The 24064-nt window shown below is 38.6% G+C and overlaps 1 protein-coding gene across 1 annotated transcript in view; it reads right to left on the bottom strand.

Annotated features, from left to right (window-relative positions):
* The window catches only part of PPP1R21 (protein phosphatase 1 regulatory subunit 21), a 69829-nt gene that overhangs the window by 14812 nt on the left and 30953 nt on the right, over positions 1 to 24064 (bottom strand). The window contains exons 13-16 of the mRNA XM_044263903.1: positions 20613 to 20705; positions 17001 to 17128; positions 7832 to 7984; positions 2977 to 3069 (exon numbers count right to left, since the gene is read on the bottom strand). Of these exons, the coding sequence (XP_044119838.1) occupies positions 2977 to 3069; positions 7832 to 7984; positions 17001 to 17128; positions 20613 to 20705 (467 nt within the window). The remainder of the gene's footprint in view (positions 1 to 2976; positions 3070 to 7831; positions 7985 to 17000; positions 17129 to 20612; positions 20706 to 24064) is intronic.

Below are 24064 nucleotides of genomic sequence, written 5' to 3'. Positions count from 1 at the left end.
TTAAGAGGGTGAGAAAAGCCATAAGATGGAAGGCATCTGCAAAGCATGTATCTAACAGAGGATTAGTATCTAGAATATATAAAGAACTTCTACAAATTACTAAGAAAAAGATAGGCAACCCAGTAGAAAAACAGGAAAAAAAATAAAAAAAGACTTGGACATTGAACAAGATTAAAAACATAAAAAAAGGTACTCAATATCACTGTCAAGAAAAAGCAATTTAAAACCACCCACGTGACTACAATTAAAAAGAGAGAAAATACAAAGGTGGGCATGTTTGTGGAGCAGCTGGAACTGCCATCTAATGCTGGGAGGACTAGAATTTGGGACAGACACTCTGAAAAACTGTTTGGCTGGATCTTTAAAGCTGACAACATCTTGTCCTCTGCCCCAGCAAATCTACTTCCAGGTGTATCTGGCAATAGAACAGTGTGCATATTTATCAGAAGACACGTGTAAGGATGCTCACAGCAGCACCAGGATAGCCAAACACCTGAAACTACCCAAATACTCCTAGATTGTAAAAAAGAAAAATGCCTATTCACACAGTATAGTACTGAACAACAGTGAAAATGGACAGATTACAATTATATATAACATGATGAGCATTACAGATATGCTGGACTAAAGAAGCCAGACCTGAAAGAATATATATTATAAAACCTCATTTAATGAAAAGTCCATTTATTGAAACTTTCACTAATCTACTATATTATAACATAGGATGATGGTTCTCTTTCGGGGCAAGGAGAATAATAACTGGAAAGGGGCATGAGGAAGGCTTCTGGCAATTTTTATTAAAGGTATACCTTACATAAAGAAATGTTCTTTTTAAAAAATTTTATCTATGGGACGCCTGGGTGGCGCAGTTGGTTAAACGACTGCCTCCGGCTCAGGGCGTGATCCTGGAGTCCCGGGATCGAGTCCCACATCAGGCTCCCAGCTCCATGGGGAGTCTGCTTCGCTCTCTGACCTTCTCCTCGCTCATTCTCTCTCTCACTGTCTCTCTCAAATAAATAAAATAAAATCTTAAAAAAAAAAAAAAATTAAAAAAAAAATTTTATCTAGGTGCTAGTTATATAAGTAACTAGTGAAAATTCATTGGGCTATACAGTGACCCTTGAACAACCCAGGTTTGAATTACGTGGATCCACTTACACAAAGATTTGTTTCAACATATATAATATAGTACTACTAATCTATATTCTCATCCTTATGATTTTCTTTTTTTTTTTTTAAGATTTTATTTATTTATTTGACAGATAGCACAAGTAGGCAGAGCAGGAGACAGAGGGAGAGGGAAAAGCAGACTCCGCCCCCCACAACAGGGATCCCAATTCGGGGCTCAATCCCAGGACCTTGGGACCATGAGCCAAGCCGAAGGCAGCCGCTCAACTGACTGAGCCACCCAGGAGCCCCTTCCTTATGATTTTCTTAATAACACCTTTTCTCTAGCTTACTTTATTTTAAGAATGTGGTATAAAATATACATAATATACAAAACATGTGTTAATCAGCTGTTTATGCCCTTAGTAAGGCTTCTAGTCAACAGTAGGCTATTAGTAGTTCAGTTTTTGGAGAGTAAGAAGTTATACACGGATTTTTGACTGCATGGGCATGGGATGTCAATGCCCCTAATCCCCACATTGTTCAAGGATCAACTATACATTAATTATTTGTTTACTTTTTTAAACTATGTTATACTCCATTTAACAAGAAGTTTAAAAAACTAATTCTCAGGACAAATAAAAGCTTGAAAATTACATGAAAATAAAAGCAAGCTTACAGTGAATTCCAAATGCTTTACCAACTATCATGGTTGAGCAATTACCATGTAGCAGACACTGTTCACAGTACTTTCCTGCCATTATTCCACGGAAGCCTCACAGTCCTTCAATTCTCATTTCTCACAGAGCAGAACTAAAGCTCCCAGCAGCTGAACCACCTGCTAAGCTAGCAAACGGCAGAGCAAGGATTTGGGACTCCATCTGTCTGGCTCATAACTCTGATTCTTTTCACTGTATCACACTGCCTCCCTTTGGCTCAATTAATCCTTACATGACCCTGAAAGACAGATATTATCCTCATTGCAGAGAGGCAGGAAGTGACGCCCAGAAAGCTTATCAGACTAGCCTGCAGCTGGTCAATGGCAGAGTGGGAAAATAAACAGATAGCTCTCCCCACTTACTAGCTACTCTGGGTAAAAGCTGCCTAATTTCTTTGAGTCTTTACTTTCCTTACATAAAATAAGAAGAAAACTGAAAATCAATTTTTAAAGTATTCTCCATTTTATTGTTTATCCCAGGAATTTTGTTTTTCAGGAACTGATCTCTAAATTAAATTTCCAGTTTCAACATCCTGGCATACTAATGTCGAAAAGACAAGTGACGCGTATCAGCACAGATAAAATAAAGTCTCAGGTGACTTTATTTGCACTCTCTTTTAAGATAAATACCTCCAAAACTTAAAGCAAGCCTATTGTTAAGGGGAATAAATCTCTGGCAAAAGCTAAACCAGTGTCAGTGTGCACCAACTTCGGGAAAAGTCAGTCCCTCCCACCGCCACCTAGCCCCCAAATTTGACTGACTGACTGACTGAATATGGGAAATTTTTCATTACTGATCATGTAGGAAATAAAAATAACTCACTGAGTCCCTAGCTCCTCCCCCTTTTTTTGCCTTATTATTCCCGACATTTAAATCTAGTGCCTAGAGAAAAACAATCACTGTATCCCAAGTGTGTTGGTATTACTTTAGTGGCAATTACACCACCAACTGAATCAAGATGACTTATTTAGACTATCAAGAAACGTTCTCCAGTGAATTATGTTTATAGTGCTTTTTAGCATGTGTTAAACCATTAATTTTACATGTTTACTTATACAGCCTTTTAAATTGTTCTGTGTTGAAAGCCTTCTCCAGGGGATTCAACATTTATCCTGTTTCAACAAGCAGCATGATTCGCCAGGCACCATACCTGTTGTGCAAGGCCTTCTCGACTTTCTGTAGAGCTAAGTAGGACCCGGCGGTTGGCCAGTGCTTCTTCGTAAGGCACAGACTCCAAGAGGGGCTATGGAAAAAGCATAAGAATTTAAGCAAAAGATCATATTATTCCCTGATCCTACCTACACAAATGAGAATGCTAAATGGGGTTCAGTATATATGCCATTCAGATATATGCCAACATAATTTCCTTTACTAATATGACAAGGAACTTTTTTTTTTTTTAAAGATTTTATTTATTTGACAGAGATCACAAGTAGGCAGAGAGGAAGGCAGAGAGAGAGGAAGGGAAGCAGGCTCCCCACGGAGCAGAGAGCCCGATGCGGGGCTCAATTCCAGGATCTCAGGATCATGACCTGAGCCAAAGGGAGAGGCTTTAACCCACTAAGCCACCCAGGAGCCCCGACAAGGAACTTTTTTAAGAAAAATAAAGAAGAGGGGCCTGTCATTCCAGTTATAATCTACACTAACACCGTAAGGACTTGTACTGAATACCATATGATTTCACTCATATGTGAAATCCAAACAACAAAACAAATTAAAAAACAAAAACAAAAAACAGAAACAGACTGAGATATAGAGAAAAATCAGATGGTTGCCAGGTAGAAGGGCAGTGGGGGAGGATGGGCAAAATAGGGAAAGGGGATTAAAAGGTACAAACTTCCAGTTATAAAATAAATAAGATACAGGGATACAAACACACAGTAAGGAATATAAATAGTAAGTAACAACATTGTATGGTGACAAACAGTAGCCTGACATATTTTGGTGATCACATTGTAATGTATATAAATGTTGAATAACTATGTTGTACACCTGAAACTATATAATATTGTATTGTCACTTACATCTCAATTTTTTTATTTTTTATTTTTTTTGAAAAGCAGACTGTCAGGAGATGGGGCAGAGAGGCAGTAGTAAAGATTACTAAGGGGCATTGTCTTGACCATGATTTCAAGGATGGAGACATATGCCAAAACCTATCAAACTATATATTTCAAATATACAGTTTTTGTATGCCAATTAAATCCCCAATAAAACTCTGCAAAACAAACAAAACAGACAGATAAAGAAAGATGATAAAAAATCTAGAAACAGACAAAAGCATAGACAAAAATATATTATGTGATAAATGGTGCATTTTTTCTAAGTCAGTGGAGAAAGGACAGACTGGATAAATGCTGTAAGGACAACCAGTCAATAAATTAGAAAAATAACTACTTAGATTCCCCGTTTTACACTTATATCAGAATGAATCCAAGATAGATTAAAGATTTGAATTTAAAAATTTAGGCCATGAAAATAATGAAAGAAAATATAAGTGAACATTTCCGTAATCCTGAAAAGTACCCCTAGGGGCGCCTGGGCGACTCAGTTGTTTTTCTTTTCTTTTTTTTTTTAAGATTAGTTTTATTTGTTGGAGAGAAAGCACATGCATGAGCCTGAGCAGGGGAGGGGCAGAGGGAGAGGGAGAAGCAGGCTTCCCGCCGAGCAGGGAGCTGATGTGGGACTCGATCCTGAGACTCCGGGATCATGACCTGAGCCAAAGGCAGATGCTTAACCAACTGAGCCACCCAGGTGGGCGACTCAGTCACTAAGCATCTGCCTCTGGCTCAGGTCGGGATCCCAGGGTCATGGAATGGAGCCCCGCATGGCATTAAGCTTCCTGCTCAGCGGGAAGCCTGCTTCTCCCTCTCCCACTCCACTTGCTTGTGTTCCCTCTCTCCCTGTCTCTCTCTCTCTGTCAAATAAATAAATAAATAAAATCTTTAAAAAAAAAAAAAAATAGAAAGAAAGAAAGAAAAGTACCCCTAGCTGAGAATCACCACCATAAAGAAAAAGACTGGTTCACTGATATAAAAATTAAAACTTCTTTTAAAAAAAAATACAACAGGGGCGCCTGAGTGGCTCAGTGGATTCAAGCCTCTGCTTTCGGCTCAGGTCATGATCCCAGGGTGCTGGGATTGAGCCCGAGTCAGGCTGTCTGCTCAGCAGGGAGCCTGCTTCCCCAGCTTCTCTCTCTGCCTGCCTCTCTGCCTACTACCTGTGATCTCTGTCTGTCAAAAAAAAAAAAAAATACAACAGCAAACTGGGAGGAAAATATTTCCAACAAAGACACAGGATTAACAATTTTACTATAAAAAATAAAATAAAATTCTTACTATAATAGGGAACTCTTTCAACCCTAATTAGGAACACCTATCTAAAAATAGGTCAACAATGAACAGAGAACTGGCAGAATGAATACAAACAATAACTTTATGAAAGGACGTTCCACTACAATAACAAAGAAATGCAAATTAAAATAACAGTAAGAAAGCTCTTGTCTCTGAGATAGATAAATATTAAATTCATGGGTTAAATTTATACTTCTACTGCTGGTAAACTATAAATAGGTAACCTTCTGAAGTTTAGTCTGGAAGAAATGTGCCAAAATTTGAAAGATTCACAGACTTTGACCAAGCAATTCCATTTTGGAAAATTAATCTTAAAGATATAATTAAGTAGACAAAGAGAGGGAGATAGGTAGCCTTATACATTGCTAGAAATATAAAACAGTACAGCTACTCTCAAGGGAAATTTGCAATAAATATTAAAATCCAAAATGTGCAAACCACATGATCTAGAACATTCTACTACTCAATATTCCATACATATGCCCGAGGCATTTACAAAGTTACCCACTGCAGTATTATCATAACAGTAAAAAACTGGAATGAACCTAAATGCCCACCAATAGGGAATACCTAAATCAGCCACAGAACAACCATATTATAGACTTCTATGCTGTATTTAAAAGCAATATAGCAGTCACCATATGTAATGATACACATCTCTAAAACATACTTTTTTTTTCCTTTTTTTTCATTTCTTTTAAAGTATAACTGATGAACAATCTTACATTAGTTCCAGGTGTACGACATAGTGACCTACCAATTCCATATATCTAAAACATTTTATTTTTTTAAAAAGATTTTATTTATTTATTCGACAGAGAGAGAGATCACAAGTAGGCAGAGAGGCAGGGAGAAGAGGGGCAGGGTAGCAGGCTCCCTGATGAGCAGAGAGCCCCAGGTGGGGCTCCATCCCGGGACTCTGAGATCATGACCTGAGCCGAAGGCAGAGGCTTAACCCACCGAGTCACCAAGGTGCCCCTTAATTTTTTTTAAGTTTATTTTTTAGTAATCTCTACACTCAAACCCATGCTCAAACCCATGACCCTGTGATTTAGAACTGAATGCTCTTCCAGCTGAGCCAGCCAAGCACCCCTAAAATATTTTAAATGAAAAAATCAAGTTGCACAATTGCACAATTAAACATGCATTTAGGTTTAAAAAAGAAAGAAAACTCTATTTATTATATACTGTCTTTAAGTTTATATAGATGTATGTAAATGCTCCAAGATTTTGGAAGGTTATACACCAAACTAAATACTACAGTCACCTCTGGAGAGAAAGTAAAATTAGGGACTGTACTTAATCTGTAATGTTCTAATATAATATAGGAATGTGTTTATTATGCATTATGTGTAACTAAAATAAAAAACAAAGGGAAAAGGTAAAAACCAAATGCACGAAGTTGCAGGAGCAAGAATATCTACTGTAACTCCACATGCAATGGTGAAAAATAGAAAACAACCTAAATATCCACAAGCAATGCATTGGCTAATTAAATTATGACACATTTACAGAATGAAATACTATAACAATTTATAGTTATAGACATATATTATTTAATATATAAAAATCACAATTTTTATATCTATAATTCACTATGAGGAAAAAAACAGATTCTAAAACAGTGTATATGGGGCACCCATGTGGCTTAGTAGGTTAAGTGTGTGGCTCTGGCTCAGATCATGATTTCAGGGTCCTGGGATTGAGCCTGGGGTTGGGCTCCCTGCCCAGCAGGGAGTCTGCTTCTCCCCTTCCCTCTCCCCCTCCTGCTCTCCCCCATGCTCATGCACTCTCTCTTCCCACTCAAATAAATAAATAAATAAAACTGTATATATTCAGATACACTTTGCTTTCTATAGCATATACATGTGTGTTTCCTGTGTGTATGCACACATGCACTAAAATTTTTTTGGATATGGAGATACTCTAACAAAGTTAATGGTAGCTACATCTGGGTGGTGGGATTTGATGCAACTATAATTTTCATCTTCATGTACTACTGTATCATCTGATTTCTTTTTTTTCTTAAGTTATTTATTTGTTTTAAATTTTTTTAAATTAACATATAACGTATTATTTGCCCCAGGGGTACAGGTCTGTGAATAGTCAGGCTTACACACTTCACAGCACTCACCATAGCACATACCCTCCCCAATGTTCTTAAGTTATTTAAATTCAATTAGCCAACACATAGTATATCATTAGTTTCAGGTGTAGTGTTCAATAATTTATCAGCTACATATAACATGCAGTGTTCATCACATCAGGTGCCTTCTGATTTCTTTTTTGCAGTGACCCTGTATTTTTATATTCAGGAAACAATTATAAATGTGCTTCCATTTTTTTATGTTTCTATAAGTTTTGAGATTTCTGAGGTTGGATACTTACTAGCTGCCTGGCTGCCTCATTCTAGATACTACTAGCAGGCACCTGGGGACATGAGTCCAACATGGGCTATGCAGGGATCACATGTTAATTGAAGTTTGGGTCTCTGTCACCTTCTCCTTCCCAAAGACCTCCCCCAGTACCCACCAACCACCTGTGCCCCCACTTGTGTAAAATCTAAACAACATCAACTGTGCAGACTCTTGCCATTCTCTAGAATGATCCCTGATTTTTCCTCTGATGCAAATTCAACAGCAGCTCACAAACCTTTCTCAGAGCCTTCATGTAGGCTGCAGCTTTTCTCTTGTACTGCAGCATGCATTCAGCTGAAAGAGGACTAATGAAGCCACTCGCTGCCTTGGGCCCGTAGCTCAGAGATGCAATGAAGCAGTCCAAGTTGTTGCTGAAGAAAGATGCGATCTAAATCAAGAGTGACAAGAAGACAGATTTTGTTTTCCAATAATATATCTAACGTATATATCTCATAGTGTTTAGAGCAGAGTTAAAGGTGCTGAGAATTGAAATGAAATTTCAACACCTGCCCCAAGGCCCACATTTATTTATTTGAGGAGAATACCTAGGGCGATGACTTGTAATAAAAAGACAATATCGGTAAAAAGATTGAGACCAGACTACTGACAGGTCTTAATGTAAACAACTTCTATTCTTCCTGAAAACCAAGACTAAGTCTGGTTTACTCTGTACATGTCTATGAGCTATTTAACTCATTAATTTCTGCTACTATTCTCAAAATATCCATGTTTGGATTTATACATTCTATTCATATTTTAACTTTGAATTTTTCAAATTCCAAGAAGAGACATGACACAGCATCTTGGAATATATTCACTTTACTTAAACTTAATTCTGTAAATCTCAATTTGTGATTTACACATATAATAAAGACTAGCAATTTGGTAGACCCTGTTATTAATAGATTTAACTTTATTAAATCTGTGTAAGCAGCCATGAAGATCCATGACTGAGCCACGACTTTGAATCTACAGTGCTGTATGAAATGGTGATATAAATAAAAATGTCTGAGAAGGTTATTAGCCAGAAAAATTAAAGTGTTGGTTACATTAAAGCATATCCTATTTTGATAAATAAGAAGTGACTTATAGAACAAAACATCCTAAGCCTCGGCAGAAACTGACCAAAAAGTAAGCAGTGAATCACTAATGGTCTGAAAGGTTATATTTTTCATCATTTTACTGTATCAAATGAAATTCTATTCTAGGTAGTATTCAAGAAAATAAAGGATTCTAAAGGTCTTAAGACTTATATCACCTGTAAAGGACATGGAAAATCACATACCCAGGGTTTGCATTTGAGGTCATTGCAGTATATGGTGAGGTTTATTTTCTTTCCTCTGTCTAATACTTCTACACTTTTTAAATGTTCTTCAATATGCATATATCATTACATTTTCTTACTGGGCTTTTAAAAATTATAAACTATAAATTTTAGTTTAATCAAATCACATTAGCTAAGTATTAAGCTCTCACCAACTAACATTAGTTCAGATACTTATTTCAGTTAAAAACCATTTACAAAAATCTCAGAATGAAGATTGTAGACCTTCCTTGAGACATTTTAATGTTTCAGGTAAAGCCAATCTAATGTTAGCTGTGAAGGACCCAGGTATTAAATATTTCAGAGCTTTCATAAAAGTTGAAAAATGTGGAGACTCCTCTAAAATGCCAAAGTTTTTTTTTTCCAAAATCTTCCATACTTAAATCAAAGCTAGAATTATCTTCAGAAGCTATGGCATGCCTGTAGATGCAAGTGTTCAAGAAATGGCCGCAGGGATGGTCTTCTGGCTGAGGAACTCTGTAGGCACAGATCCGTGAGCTGACAGAACCTAAATGTTTTAATGACAGAACCTAAATGTTTTAAACCTTTTAATGATAGCCCCAAGCTCTAACAAAGTGTCACAAAGACCAGTCTGAGTCTGGGAAAGATGACACTGAATACATAATCTGATCTGTGATCATTCTGATTCACTTAATTACCTAAAAAAAATGTTTCTATAAAACTCAACCAGTCAGAAGTATGAAAGCCTGACGATGCACAAACCTGGGGCTAATAATACATTACATGTGAATTTAAAAAATAAAAAATAAAAAAATAAAAAACCCGCAACCAGTCAGAAAAATATTGGCCTATAAACACAGAGAAATTTCCTTGAGAAATTAGGATGCATCCACTGAAATAAATGGGCTAAGATAGGTCTGAATACAGTCCTTCCAGTTATACATATATGGGTAGTTCTCAAGGAAATCTGAATCAGTAAAGCAGTATTGAGAATATAACTACTGCTGAAATCAGAACATCCAAGATAGAATTTTTAGAAAAAATGCATTTTGGTCAGCTTATAATAATAATTGTTTAATTATCCAAATAATCATTATCTAATATTAATGGTTCTATAAAAAGACACATGTTAAAGTCACCTTAAAAGTACTTGTTAAGAAATCAAATCACAGGAGCACCTGGGTGGCTCAGTGGGTTAAAGTCTCTGCCTTTGGCTCAGGTCATGATCCCAGGATCCTGGGATCGAGTCCCACATCGGGCTCTCTGCTCAGCAGGGAGCCTGCTTCCTCCTCTCTGTCTCTCTGCCTGCCGCTCTGCCTACTTGTGATCTCTATCTGTCAAATAAATAAATAAAATCTTAAAAAAAAAAAATCAGAGGAGTCAAGATGGCAGAGAAGTAGCAGCCTGAGACTACTTCAGCTAGCAGGAGATCAGCTAGATAGCTTATCTAAAGAGTGCAAACACCTGCAAATCCATCGGCAGATCGAAGAGAAGAAGAACAGCAATTCTAGAAACATAAAAACAACCACTTTCTGAAAGGCAGGACTGGCAGAAAGGTGAATCCAAAGCTACGGGAAGATAGACCCCGGGGGGGGGAGGGGCCGGCTCCCAGCAGCGGCGGAGCAACGGAGCACAAAATCAGGACTTTTAAAAGTCTGTTCCGCTGAGGGACATTGCTCCAGAGGCTAAACCGGGGCGAAGCCCACGCGGGGTCAGCGTGGCCTCAGGTCCCGCAGGGTCACAGAAGGATCGGGGGTGTCTCAGTGTCACAGAGCTTGCGGGTATTGGAACGGGAAAGCCGGCTACAGAGACAGAGCCGACAATAAGCTCACAGGTCGGTGTTACCTTGAACCGGCCACAGGCTCGGTGAACTCAGAGCGCGGCCGGAGATCAGGCAGACGGGAGTTACTGGGCACTGTTCTCTGAGGGCGCACTGAGGAGTGGGGCCCCGGACTCTCGGCTCTTCCGGGCTGGAGACCAGGAGGCCGCCATTTGTATTCCCGTCCTCCAGAACTCTACGGAAAGCGCTCAGGAAACAAAAGCTCCTGAAAGCAAACCCGAGCGGATTACTCAGCCCGGCCCCTGGTAAGGGCGGTACAATTCCGCCCGGGGCAGAGACACTTGAGAATCACTACAACAGGCCCCTCCCCCAGAAGATCAACAAGAAATCCAGCCAAGAGCAAGTTCACCTACCAAGGCGTGCAGTTTCAATACCAAGGAGAGCAGCAGAATTCCAGAGGAGTAGAAAGCAAGGCGCGGAACTCATGGCTTTCTCCCTGTGATTTTTCAGTCTTGCAGTTAATTTAATTTTTTTCTTTTTCATTTCTTTTCTCTTCTCCTAAATTTTTTTTTAACTTTTACCTTTTCTTTTTTAACGTTTTTTAAATAGTTTATCTAATATATATATTTTTTCTTTTTTATACTTTTCTTTATTCATTTTCTTTTTTTTAATTCTTTTTTTTTTTTCTTTTTCTTTCTTCTTTTTGAACCTCTTTTTATCCCCTTTCTCCCCCCTCACGATTTGGGATCTCTTCTGATTTGATTAGAGCATATTTTCCTGGGGTTGTTCCCACCCTTTTAGTATTTTACTTGCTCCTTCATATACTCTTAGCTGGACAAAATGACAAGGCGGAAAAATTCACCACAAAAAAAAGAACAAGAGGCAGTACCGAAGGCTAGGGACCTAATCAATACAGACATTGGTAATATGTCAGATGTAGAGTTCAGAATGACAATTCTCAAGGTTCTAGCCGGGCTCGAAAAAGGCATGGAAGATATTAGAGAAACCCTCTCCGGAGATATAAAAGCCTTTCTGGAGAAATAAAAGAACTAAAATCTAACCAAGTTGAAATCAAAAAAGTTATTAATGAGGTGCAATAAAAAATGGAGGCTCTCACTGCCAGGATAAATGAGGCAGAAGAAAGAATTAGCGATATAGGAGACCAAATGACAGAGAATAAAGAAGCTGAGCAAAAGAGGGACAAACAGCTACTGGACCACGAGGGGAGAATTCAAGAGATAAGTGACACCATAAGATGAAACAACATTAGAATAATTGGGATTCCAGAAGAAGAAGAAAGAGAGAGGGGAGCAGAAGGTATACTGGAGAGAATTATTGGGGAGAATTTCCCCAATATGGCAAAGGGAACGAGCATCAAAATTCAGGAGGTTCAGAGAACGCCCCTCAAAATCGATAAGAATAGGCCCACACCACGTCACCTAATAGTAAAATTTACAAGCCTTAGTGACAAAGAGAAAATCCTGAAAGCAGCCCGGGAAAAGAAGTCTGTAACATACAATGGTAAAAATATTAGATTGGCAACTGACTTATCCACAGAGACCTGGCAGGCCAGAAAGAGCTAGCATGATATATTCAGAGCACTAAACGAGAAAACACGCAGCCAAGAATACTATATCCAGCTAGGCTATCATTGAAAATAGAAGGAGAGATTAAAAGCTTCCAGGACAAACAAAAACTGAAAGAATTTGCAAACACCAAACCAGCTCTTACAGGAAATATTGAAAGAGGTCCTCTAAGCAAAGAGAGAGCCTACAAGTGGTAGATCAGAAAGGAACAGAGACAATATACAGTAACAGTCACCTTACAGGCAATACAATGGCACTAAATTCGTATCTCACAATAGTTACCCTGAATGTTAATGGGCTAAATGCCCCAATCAAAAGACACAGAGTATCAGAATGGATAAAAAAACAAAACCCATCTATATGTTGCCTACAAGAAACTCATTTTAAGCCCGAAGACACCTCCAGATTTAAAGTGAGGGGGTGGAAAAGAATTTACCATGCTAATGGACATCAGAAGAAAGCAGGAGTGGCAATCCTTATATCAGATCAATTAGATTTTAAGCCAAAGACTATAATAAGAGATGAGGAAGGACACTATATCATACTCAAAGAGTCTGTCCAACAAGGAGATCTAACAATTTTAAATATCTATGCCCCAACGTGGGAGCAGCCAATTATATAAACCAATTAATAACAAAATCAAAGAAACACATCAACAATAATACAATAATAGTAGGGGACTTTAACACTACCCTCACTGAAATAGACAGATAGATCATCCAAGCAAAAGATCAACAGGGAAATAAAGGCCTTAAACGACACACTGGACCAGATGGACATCACAGACATATTCAGAACATTTCATCCCAAAGCAACAGAATACACATTCTTCTCCAGTGCACATGGAACATTCTCCAGAATAGATCACATCCTTGGTCCTAAATCAGGACTCAACCGGTATCAAAAGATTGGGATCATTCCCTGCATATTTTCAGACCACAATGCTCTGAAGCTAGAACTCAACCACAAGAGGAAGTTTGGAAAGAACCCAAATACATGGAGACTAAACAGCATCCTTCTAAAGAATGAATGGGTCAACCAGGAAATTAAAGAAGAATTGAAAAAAATCATAGAAACAAATGATAATGAAAATACAACGGTTCAAAATCTGTGGGACACAACAAAGGCAGTCCTGAGAGGAAAATATATAGCGGTACAAGCCTTTCTCAAGAAACAAGAAAGGTCTCAGGTACACAACCTAACCCTACACCTAAAGGAGCTGGAGAAAGAAAAAGAAAGAAACCCTAAGCCCAGCAGGCGAAGAGAAATCATAAAAATCAGAGCAGAAATCAATGAAATAGAGACCAAAAAAACAATAGAACAAATCAACGAAACTAGGAGCTGGTTCTTTGAAAGAATTAATAAAATTGATAAACCCCTGGCCAGACTTATCAAAAAGAAAAGAGAAAGGACCCAAATAAATAAAATCATGAACGAAAGAGGAGAGATCACAACTAACACCAAAGAAATACAAACTATTATAAGCTATGAGCAACTCTACGCCAACAAATTTGACAATCGGGAAGAAATGGATACATTCCTAGAAACATACAAACTACCACAACTGAACCAGGAAGAAATAGAAAGCCTGAACAGACCCATAACCAGTAAGGAGATTGAAACAGTCATTAAAAATCTCCAAACAAACAAAAGCCCAGGGCCAGACGGCTTCCCGGGGGAATTCTACCAAACATTTAAAGAACTAACTCCTATTCTCCTGAAACTGTTCCAAAAATTAGAAATGGAAGGAAAACTTCCAAACTCATTTTATGCGGCCAACATCACCTTGATCCCAAAACCAGACAAGGATCCCATCAAAAAAGAAAGCTATAGACCAATATCCTCGATGAACACAGATGCGAAAATTCTCACCAAAATACTAGCCAATAGGATTCAACAGTACATTAAAAGGATTATTCACCACGACCAAGTGGGATTTATTCCAGGGCTGCAAGGTTGGTTCAACATCCGCAAATCAGTCAATGTGATACAACACATCAATAAAAGAAAAACAAGAACCATATGATACTCTAAATAGATGCCGAAAAAAGCATTTGACAAAGTACAGCATCCCTTCCTGATCAAAACTCTTCAAAGTGTAGGGATAGAGGGCACATACCTCAATATCATCAAAGCCATCTATGAAAACCCACCACAAATATCATTCTCAATGGAGAAAAACTGAAAGCTTTTCCGCTAAGGTCAGGAACATGGCAGGGATGCCCATTATCACCACTGCTATTCAACATAGTACTAGAAGTCCTAGCCTCAGCAATCAGACAACAAAAGGAAATTAAAGGCATCCAAATCGGCAAAGAAGAAGTCAAATTATCACTCTTCGCAGATGACATGATACTATATGTGGAAAACCCAAAAGACTCCACTCCAAAACTGCTAGAACTCAGATAGGAATTCAGTAAAGTGTCAGGATATAAAATCAATGCACAGAAATCAGTTGCATTTCTCTACACCAACAACAAGACAGAAGAAAGAGAAATTAAGGAGTCAATCCCATTTACAACTGCACCCCAAACCATAAGATACCTAGGAATAAACCTAACCAAAGAGACTAAGAATCTATACTCAGAAGACTATAAAGTACTCATGAAAGAAATTGAGGAAGACACAAAGAAATGGAAAAATGTTCCATGCTCCTGGATTGGAAGAATAAATATTGTGAAAATGTCTATGCTACCTAAAGCAATCTACACATTTAATGCAATTCCTATCAAAGTACCATCCATCTTTTTCAAAGAAATGGAACAAATAATTCTAAAATTTATATGGAATGAGAAAAGACCTCGAATAGCCAAAGGGATATTGAAAAAGAAAGCCAAAGTTGGTGGCATCACAATTCTGGACTTCAAGCTCTATTACAAAGCTGTCATCATCAAGACAGCATGGTACTGGCACAAAAACAGACATATAGATCAATGGAACAGAATAGAGAGCCCAGAAATAGACCCTCAACTCTATGGTCAACTAATCTTCGACAAAGCAGGAAAGAATGTCCAACGGAAAAAAGACAGCCTCTTTAATAAATAGTGCTGGGAAAATTGGACAGCCACATGCAGAAAAATGAAATTGGACCATTTCCTTACACCACACACAAAAATAGACTCAAAATGGATGAAGGACCTCAATGTGAGAAAGGAATCCATCAAAATCCTTGAGGAGAACACAGGCAGCAACCTCTTCGACCTCAGCTGCAGCAACATCCTCCTAGGAACATCGCCAAAGGCAAGGGAAGCAAGGGCAAAAATGAACTATTGGGATTTCATCAAGATCAAAAGCTTTTGCACAGCAAAGGAAACAGTTAACAAAATCAAAAGACAACTGACAGAATGGGAGAAGATATTTGCAAATGACATATCAGATAAAGGACTAGTGTTCAAAATCTATAAAGAACTTAGCAAACTTAACACCCAAAGAACAAATAATCCAATCAAGAAATGGGCAGAGGATATGAACAGACATTTTGGCAAAGAAGACATCCAGATGGACAACAGACACATGAAAAAGTGCTCCATATCACTCGGCATCAGGGAAATACAAATCAAAACCACAATGAGATATCACCTCACACCAGTCAGAATGGCTAAAATCAACAAGTCAGGAAATGACAGATGCTGGCGAGGATGCGGAGAAAGGGGAACCCTCCTACGCTGTTGGTGGGAATGCAAGCTGGTGCAACCACTCTGGAAAACAGCATGGAGGTTCCTCAAAATGTTGAAAATAGAACTGCCCTATGACCCAGCAATTGCACTACTGGGTATTTACCCTAAAGATACAAACGTAGTGATCCGAAGGGGCACGTGCACCCGAATGTTTATAGCAGCAATGTCCACAATAGCCAAACTATGGAAAGAACCTAGATGTCCATCAACAGATGAATGAATCAAGAAGATGTGGTATATATACACAATGGAATACTATGCAGCCATCAAAAGAAATGAAATCTTGCCATTTGTGACAACATGGATGGAACTAGAGCATATCATGCTTAGCGAAATAAGTCAAACGGAAAAAGACAACTATCATATGATCTCCCTGATATGAGGAAGTGGTGATGCAACATGGGGGCTTAAGTGGGTAGGAGAAGAATAAATGAAACAAGATGGGACTGGGAGGGAGACAAACCATAAGTGACTCTTAATCTCACAAAACAAACTGAGGGTTGCTGGGTGGAGGGGGGTTGGGAGAAGGGGGGTGGGGTTATGGACTTTGGGGAGGGTATGTGCTTTGGTGAGTGCTGTGAAGTGTGTAAACCTGGCGATTCACAGACCTGTACCCCTGGGGATAAAAATATATGTTTATAAAAAATTAAAAATTAAAAAAAAATCAAATCATAGAAGTAGCAATGTGACAAAAAATTAGGAGCGAAAAAGTCTTAACAAAGGTTTTACTGGTTCTTTTTTCTTTTTATATATGCTCCCAATTTCTGTAAAGGAGACATTTGATATACACAAAGATGTATACTGATCATCAATATCTCCCTAAAAAAAAAAAAAACTGTGAGTGACCTACTTACTCATCACAAAGGCTGAACAGTCACTCCCATATTGTTTTAAATATTGGGTAGGGAGAAGGAGAAGGAAGACAACTTTATTTTATAAAAAAGTCTGATATTCCAAAATTCTTTTACAGATTAATTTTCCTATGTCATTCAAGGAAAAAAAAAAAGAGCTTACACAAGATTTAAATTAAATTTAATGACACTATAAACCAGATAAACTATAAATTATAAACTTACCTTTCCTGCTCCATTTGTTAATGCTACTAATGATGACAGAATACAGTCATTAGTTGTAATAAGCTTCTGTGTTGCTGTTGGAAGTTCATGCTCTATTGTAGCTTTCTGACTGTAATGTTTAGAAATATCTATAAAAGCAATCAAATGAAAACTCTTACTATCCATAAACAAGTTGCACACAACCAGCCCGTTAACTTTTCATATCTACTCTTAGAGACTTATGCAGTAAATCTGAATAATAACAACAAAAAAAAAATAGTCCCAACTCTATCAGGATTGTCCTGAATATTACTTAGGTCACAAAATCACGTGGAAAGAATAGAGACAAGTGAGAGTCTCTTAATACCATCCTGGTGTCTCCATTCCCACCACCAGCTTGTGGCTGATGATCCCTCCTCATTGGAGAGTTTGCCCTTCTTCTAGTGCTCGGTAAATGACCCTAACCAGTACTTACCAGTTAAAAATGCTGTTTTGATAGTCTAGGCAGGCACAGATGAGAATTTATCTCACACTCCTATAGGCTAACCATGAGGCTGGAACAGAATGACCAACAGAGGCACGATGTCCCACAACCCTTACTGGACCATAGCTAGTTTGTTAGTACATACCCTAACTGACACGGACAAGGGTCTACACAGCCAAACCAGGATTGAACACTCCCATGTCTGACTTCACAGGCCACTGCTCCCAGTCCCAGAATATTACAACAAAGCCTGTAGTCAGGAAAGCACAGGAGAGAGACTTAGATATTAAAAAAATTTAAAAGAAATTGCAGTAGGTGAAACTAGCCAAACTACTAAGCTTGGGGTTTTCTGGGTCTCTGAGAAAAAAATGATTTTGTCCCGGAAATAAGGGATAATGGGAGAATTCTTAAGACAACACTGATTTATGAGGAAAGGTAATGATATTTTTAAATAATAAAGTGTTCACAATTCATTCTCCTCTGCCTTTTTTAGAATACTTCAGGTACAACAGCATGAACTATCATTACCAACAAAGCCAAAAATAAATCACAAAATACGAAAATTAATTTTTATAACAGGTGTGTATGCAGAGAATTGCACTTATTCAGAATCAAGGAATCTAGTTGATTTTAGACTATGGATAACTAAAAAGAAATAAGACTAGTTACAAAGAAATGGCATTTCAGATTTAACCTGATATGATCATGATATTTTAACACAAAATCACTATCTTATGAATAAAAATATTTTTACTAAAATTTTAAAACTGGCGAATTGTTTTATTTAATATAGATATATACATATATATGTAAACTACAATTTAAGATAGTTTTAGATTCACAGAAAGATTACAGAGACTTTCTGTATACTCTTTAGCCAGTTTTCCCTACTATTAACACCTTACATTACTATGGTACAGTTCTCACAGCAAAGAAACCAATATTGGCACATAACTATTATGTTTATATTTTTAAAAAATAAATGATTATCCTCTATATAAAAATTCTATATAAAAATATAAAAAAGTGAATAAAAATTCAAGTGGAACACAACTTTTTAATTATTTACTTTAGAGAGAGAGCGGGAGTGCACAGAAGAGGGACAGAAAGACTACTCAAACAGACTCCCCACTGAGCACAGAGCCCGACAAAGGGCTTGATCCCAGGACCCTGAGATCATGTCCTGAGTCGAAATCAAGAGTCATCTGCTTAACCAACTGAGACACCCAGGCACCCCACTGAACATTTTTATATACTGAATTTGCTAGCCTCTAACACAGACATTCTCTTGCTACACACTACAGAAAGTTGTAGTCACTATTTTACTGGAAGTACACAAAGCTTAATACGACTCAGCTAGCAGGTACTTTTAGGTGATTGGTAGATGACTGAGATACTTATGAAAGTCATGTACTATGAACACTGACGTGGTTTCCACTGGAACAGGGCCACTGTAGTTTGACAGCAATAATTCTCCTGAACCAATTCTTTATTGAGTCCAAATATTTCAATTATTTAGGGTGTTCCTTAGCATTAATTTTTAAATCCAAAAGAACAAAGAAACCATGTGTCCTAGGCCAGATTTTTTTTCCTTTTTTTTAAGATTTAAGATTATTTATTCATTTGACAGAGAGAGCAAAAGCAAGGGGAGCAGCAGTCAGATGGAGAAGCAGGCTCCCCACTGAGCAAGAAGCCTGATGTGGGACTCCATCCCATCATGACCTGAGTTGAAGGCTGACACTTAACCAATTGAGCCACCCAGGCACCCTGGGGTTTCTTTTTATGATTCCTATGAGTCTACCTGCTTTAGACCTGAGACTAAAAATCAACAGTTCTCACTTAGAATTCCCTTGTTAAAAGATTAATTCATACCTATTTTAAATCCATGTAGGATAGGCATGTTTATAAATCTCTAGCTCTCTTTTTACACTGACACTTGCCTGCCTGCCTCCTACCTCAGATCAAGCAATTATTCAGGGCAAAGCAGGAAGGGAAGAGGTTTGAGAGTTCTTGAAATCACCAAGCTTCTTCTGTTAATGCCAGTTGATGTTCACTCTGAGTCTCCCTGAGAGATACACAGCTGTCTTCCAAGCTAGGTAAGAAGACAAATTTGAACTGTAAACCTAGCAACTGGACCCCATAATCTTGCCAACCACCCTTCCTATTTCCCAGTATTCTCTCTTTACATTATGTCTGCAAGAAAAGAAACAAGCAGAGGCACTAAGGGGGTGGTGAAATTCACGTTACTGAATGGTAAGGTGGTGCTAGGTGAGACTGTTGGCACTAAGAATGAATGATTCCCAGTGCCAGAGGTTACATGCCAATCTACAGAAGGGCCTGAATATACCCAACTTGTACATGCTTTCCAACACTCGTAAGTTTTTAAAATTATTTTCTGTGAAACTAGTAACAGGCCCGCAATCGTTACCTCCACACCACAATGAATAATCTAGGCTATTATTAATCTGGGCTATTTCTGATAACGGCTTCTGTCCTTTCCTCCTTCCCCTGCACCAACTGTCTTCAAAAGGAAAAGAAAGAAAAAACCGAGAAGCCACGCAGACCTATAGATTAAAAAGTCAACTCAGAATCAGCTAAGAAGCATATGAAATGTCCTTCAGCCAACTTATTCTTAGTCTACAGCTATTAAACACCAGCCAAAGCTTAAAAGCAAACCTTCACTTCTCAAGGTTCCCCTGACCAAAACAGGGCTTAAAATGGGCACTTTAAACATAAAAATGCAAAGGATGGTGAAAAGTTAGTACATTCTTTCTTGGAACTTTAAACCCTGATTTCCTCAATTCCTTCATGCTTGGGCTCTAACACATGCAAAGTATTTTGCTAAATGCCTCTCAATAAGCATGTCTGGCTTGATAAAATTCATACACCTGCCTGCAATCAGTGCAATGCATTTTTGGCTAAAGTACTGTGCACAAGGGTTTCTCTTCAGCGCTTTGTTTACCTTCAGAAATGAAGCAGATGGAAAAAGCAGACGGCAGTGAGCTGTGCACTTCAACAGAAGCCAAATGCTACTAAGCCTTTTTCTGGGGTCTATTAGCCTTGGCAGTATTTGTTTAAATCTCACTTGGTCAGAGCTGAGAAAATAAGATGCAGGTTTTTAGCTCACTGATGTACTTTTCAAGCCTCACCTTTCACGACATCATGAAATCCATGCAGAGCAGCACCAACGTTTGTTAAGACAGAACCGTAGTTTGTCCGAAGGAGTCCGTCTGGCTCTGTACCTAGGAAACCAAAATCACAAGCCTAAGCATTTCCCTAGAAGACTTCCTCGCCTGCAAAATTGACAGCCCACCCTCTTCCACTTTTGGGAACAGAGAGAATAAAGACTGCCTGTGATGTGCTGGAAATAATGGGTCCTGAAATCCTTGCAGACACAGCCAGATATAACGGTGATAAATACAGCCACAACTGACTGATTTGCATTATCCACATCCACAAATATTTTTAATAGTTAAGAATCAAAATTAAATTGTTAAGTAGGATTACATATTTTATGATCCTTTTTGAAATAAAAGTCTGTGAGGTGCCTGGGTGGCTCAGTGGGTTAAGCCTCTGCCTTTGGCTCAGGTCATTATCTCAGGGTCCTGGGATTGAGCCCCACATCAGGCTCTCTGCTCAGCAGGGAACCTGCTTCCCCCTCTCTCTCTGCCTGCCTCTCTGCCTATTTGTGATCTCTCTCTCTCTCTGTGTCAAATAAATAAATAAATAATTTTTTTAAAAAAAGGTTAGTGAATTTCAACCTTATTACTACAGAGCACATTTCTCGATCTCTTCTTTCCCTACATGTTATTTGTTGAACCTCACTAAAAACATCATTATTCAGACTTCTACTTCTGATATGACTGCATGAGCAGCTCCACAGACCGATGCTCCCCCCAAAACTGGTGAAAATTATATTATTTTATTTTAAAAAGATTTATTTATTTATTTATTTATTTGAAAGCGAGAAAGAGAGCATGAGAGGGGTGGAGGAGTGGGGGAGGTGGGTAGGGAGAAGAAGACTCCCTGCTGAGCAGAGAACCCAACGTGGGGCTCGATCCCAGCCTGAGATCATGACCTGAGCAGAAGGCAGATGCTTAAATGACTGGGCCACCAGGCACCCCTGAAAATTATTCTAAAAACAACCATTTAAGACTCTGGAAATAACCCTAAGTAGATACAGTAAATGAAGAAACATTTATCAAGAGAATCTTTTGAAAACAAAGGAAAAAAAAGAAAAAATATTTAACAACTCTAACAGCCAGAATCTGTGGTACTTGAACAAAGATCCATTCCCCCAATCCCCTCATCAGCTCAGTGAGCTGGAAATCCCACTCCAGAATGGTGAGGCCAAGTATATAACTCTCCCATAACTGAAGGACTGCATTTCTCCTCTTGTCCCACCTACCTGTTAAAGCTAAGTTCAGGCTGAGTATGACAGAGAGGTGGTAGTTCTTCCACACAGCCCCAACTTATGGGATGGAGGCTCTACCATGAGCCCAGCACTGCTGAGAAAGTGGGGTTCTCCATACCCTTGCCCAGCTCATTTTATCTGCACAGAAAGGGCAAGCCAGGGAGACTGGAGGCTGTGGCCCTACCTCAGCTCCACCAGCGCTCAGCCACTAAATCAAGAGTGTTACTCAGAAGTACAGCATTGTCCCCATCTCCAGCACCACAACCATGGCTCAGAGATTTAGCCCAAGGGAGGCACAGGCCTTAAAACAGAAAATTCTGAATCTGTTCCCACAGGAATTGATTTCATTCTCAATAGAGTATGGAGAAGTTCAAGTCTAAATGTGTTCTCAAAAAACCGGAGCTTCTGGGAAAGCAGTTAACAGGAAACTGGTAGATTCATTAAAGATGTAAGTTAAACTATAGGCTGGTTTACCAGAGGGGAAGAAAACAGCTAAGAAGAGCCCTCCTGAGGTCATAACAAACCTCAAACACTGATCAAAAAACATAGCCATAAAGAAGCCCAAATTCAACTGGATCAACAGTAGAGCAATTTATGCCCCCAAGGCATTGTTAAAAACAAGACATCAGTCAGCCAGCAATCAGTGGAGCTTATCCCTGGTGAGATCAAGAAACAAAAGAGGGAAAGGTCCCAGGCAAAACCACTGTTACCCCAGGGCGACTACGTGCATGCTGAATGCTGAACAGCCCTGAGAAACAACATCAGCGCACTTAATCTGAAAAACTACAAAATAAAATCAAAGAAGGTCTACCTAGATGGAAAAATATACCATGTTCATGAACTAGAAATTTAACATCGTTAAGATGGCAATGCTCCCACATTGCCAGGGCTGCTACAACATAAGACCACAAAGGTGGTGGTTTAAAACAACAGAAGATACTTTTCTTACAGTTCTGGAAGCCAAAAGTCTGAAATCAAAGTGCTGACAGGGCCACACTTCTTCCAAATACTCCAGAGGAGAATAATAATTAATAAGGAGTAACAATAATAATAATAATAATTAATAAGGAAAATAATAATAAGGAGAATTTCTTGCCTCTCCCAGGTTCCGTTGGCCTCACACATTCCCTGGTTTGTGGCAGAATTATTCCAATTCTTTTTTTTTTTTTTTTATGATTTATTTATTTGACAGAGAGAGATCACAAGTAGGCAGAGAGGCAGGCAGAGAGAGAGAGGAGGAAGCAGGCTCCCTGCTGAGCAGAGAGCCTGATGCAGGACTCGATTCCAGGACCCCGAGATCATGACCTGAGCCGAAGGCAGCGGCTTAACCCACTGAGCCACCCAGGCGCCCCAGAATTATTCCAATTCTTGCCTCTATCTTCATATGGCCTCCCTGAGTCTCTCCTGTGACTCCGTATGTCTCCAAATCTCTCCTTACAATGATGGAAGGATAGCAGTCACTGGATAATAAGGCTCTCCCTAAACTAGTAGAACCCCACCTTATTTTGATTACATCTGCAGAGATCCTATTTCCAAATAAAATTACAAATAGAGATACTGGGGTGGAATTTCATGTATCTTTTAGGGAGACACAGAAACTCCCCAAACTGATCTACAGATTCAATAAAGTATCAGAATCCCAGCTGATTTTTTCATAGAAACTAACCAGTTGATTCTAAACTTCATATGGAATTGTTAAGAGAACAGTAACAGCCAAATAATCTTGAAAATGAAGAACAAAGTAGAAGAACTTTCACTTCTTGATCTCAAAACTAACTACAAAGCAAAAGTCAGCAAGACAGTATAGTATTGGCAGAGGATACATAGATCACTAGAATAAATCTGAGAGTCTAGAAATAAATCCATACATCTATGATCAACTGATTCTTAACAAGTGTGCCAAGGCCATTCAATAGGGAAAGAGTAGTCTTTTCAATAAATGGTGCTGAGAAAACGGGATAAACACATGCAAAAGATACCTCACACCAGATACAAAAATTAACTCCGAATGGATCAAAGGCCTAAACATAGGGTTAAAACTATACACTCTTAGAAGAAAACACAGGGGATAGTTTTTATGACCCCATATTTGACAACATATTCTTAGATTGATACCAAAAGCATGAGCAATAAAATAAAGACAAACTGGACTTCACCAAAATAACAAACTTTCATTATGGAATGTAC

This window comes from Neovison vison, chromosome 8 (assembly GCF_020171115.1).
Source record: "Neovison vison isolate M4711 chromosome 8, ASM_NN_V1, whole genome shotgun sequence".
NCBI classification, from domain to species: Eukaryota; Metazoa; Chordata; class Mammalia; order Carnivora; family Mustelidae; genus Neogale; species Neogale vison.
Note: the sequence above shows the minus strand (reverse complement) of the source record. Positions and strands in the feature narration are given on the sequence as shown.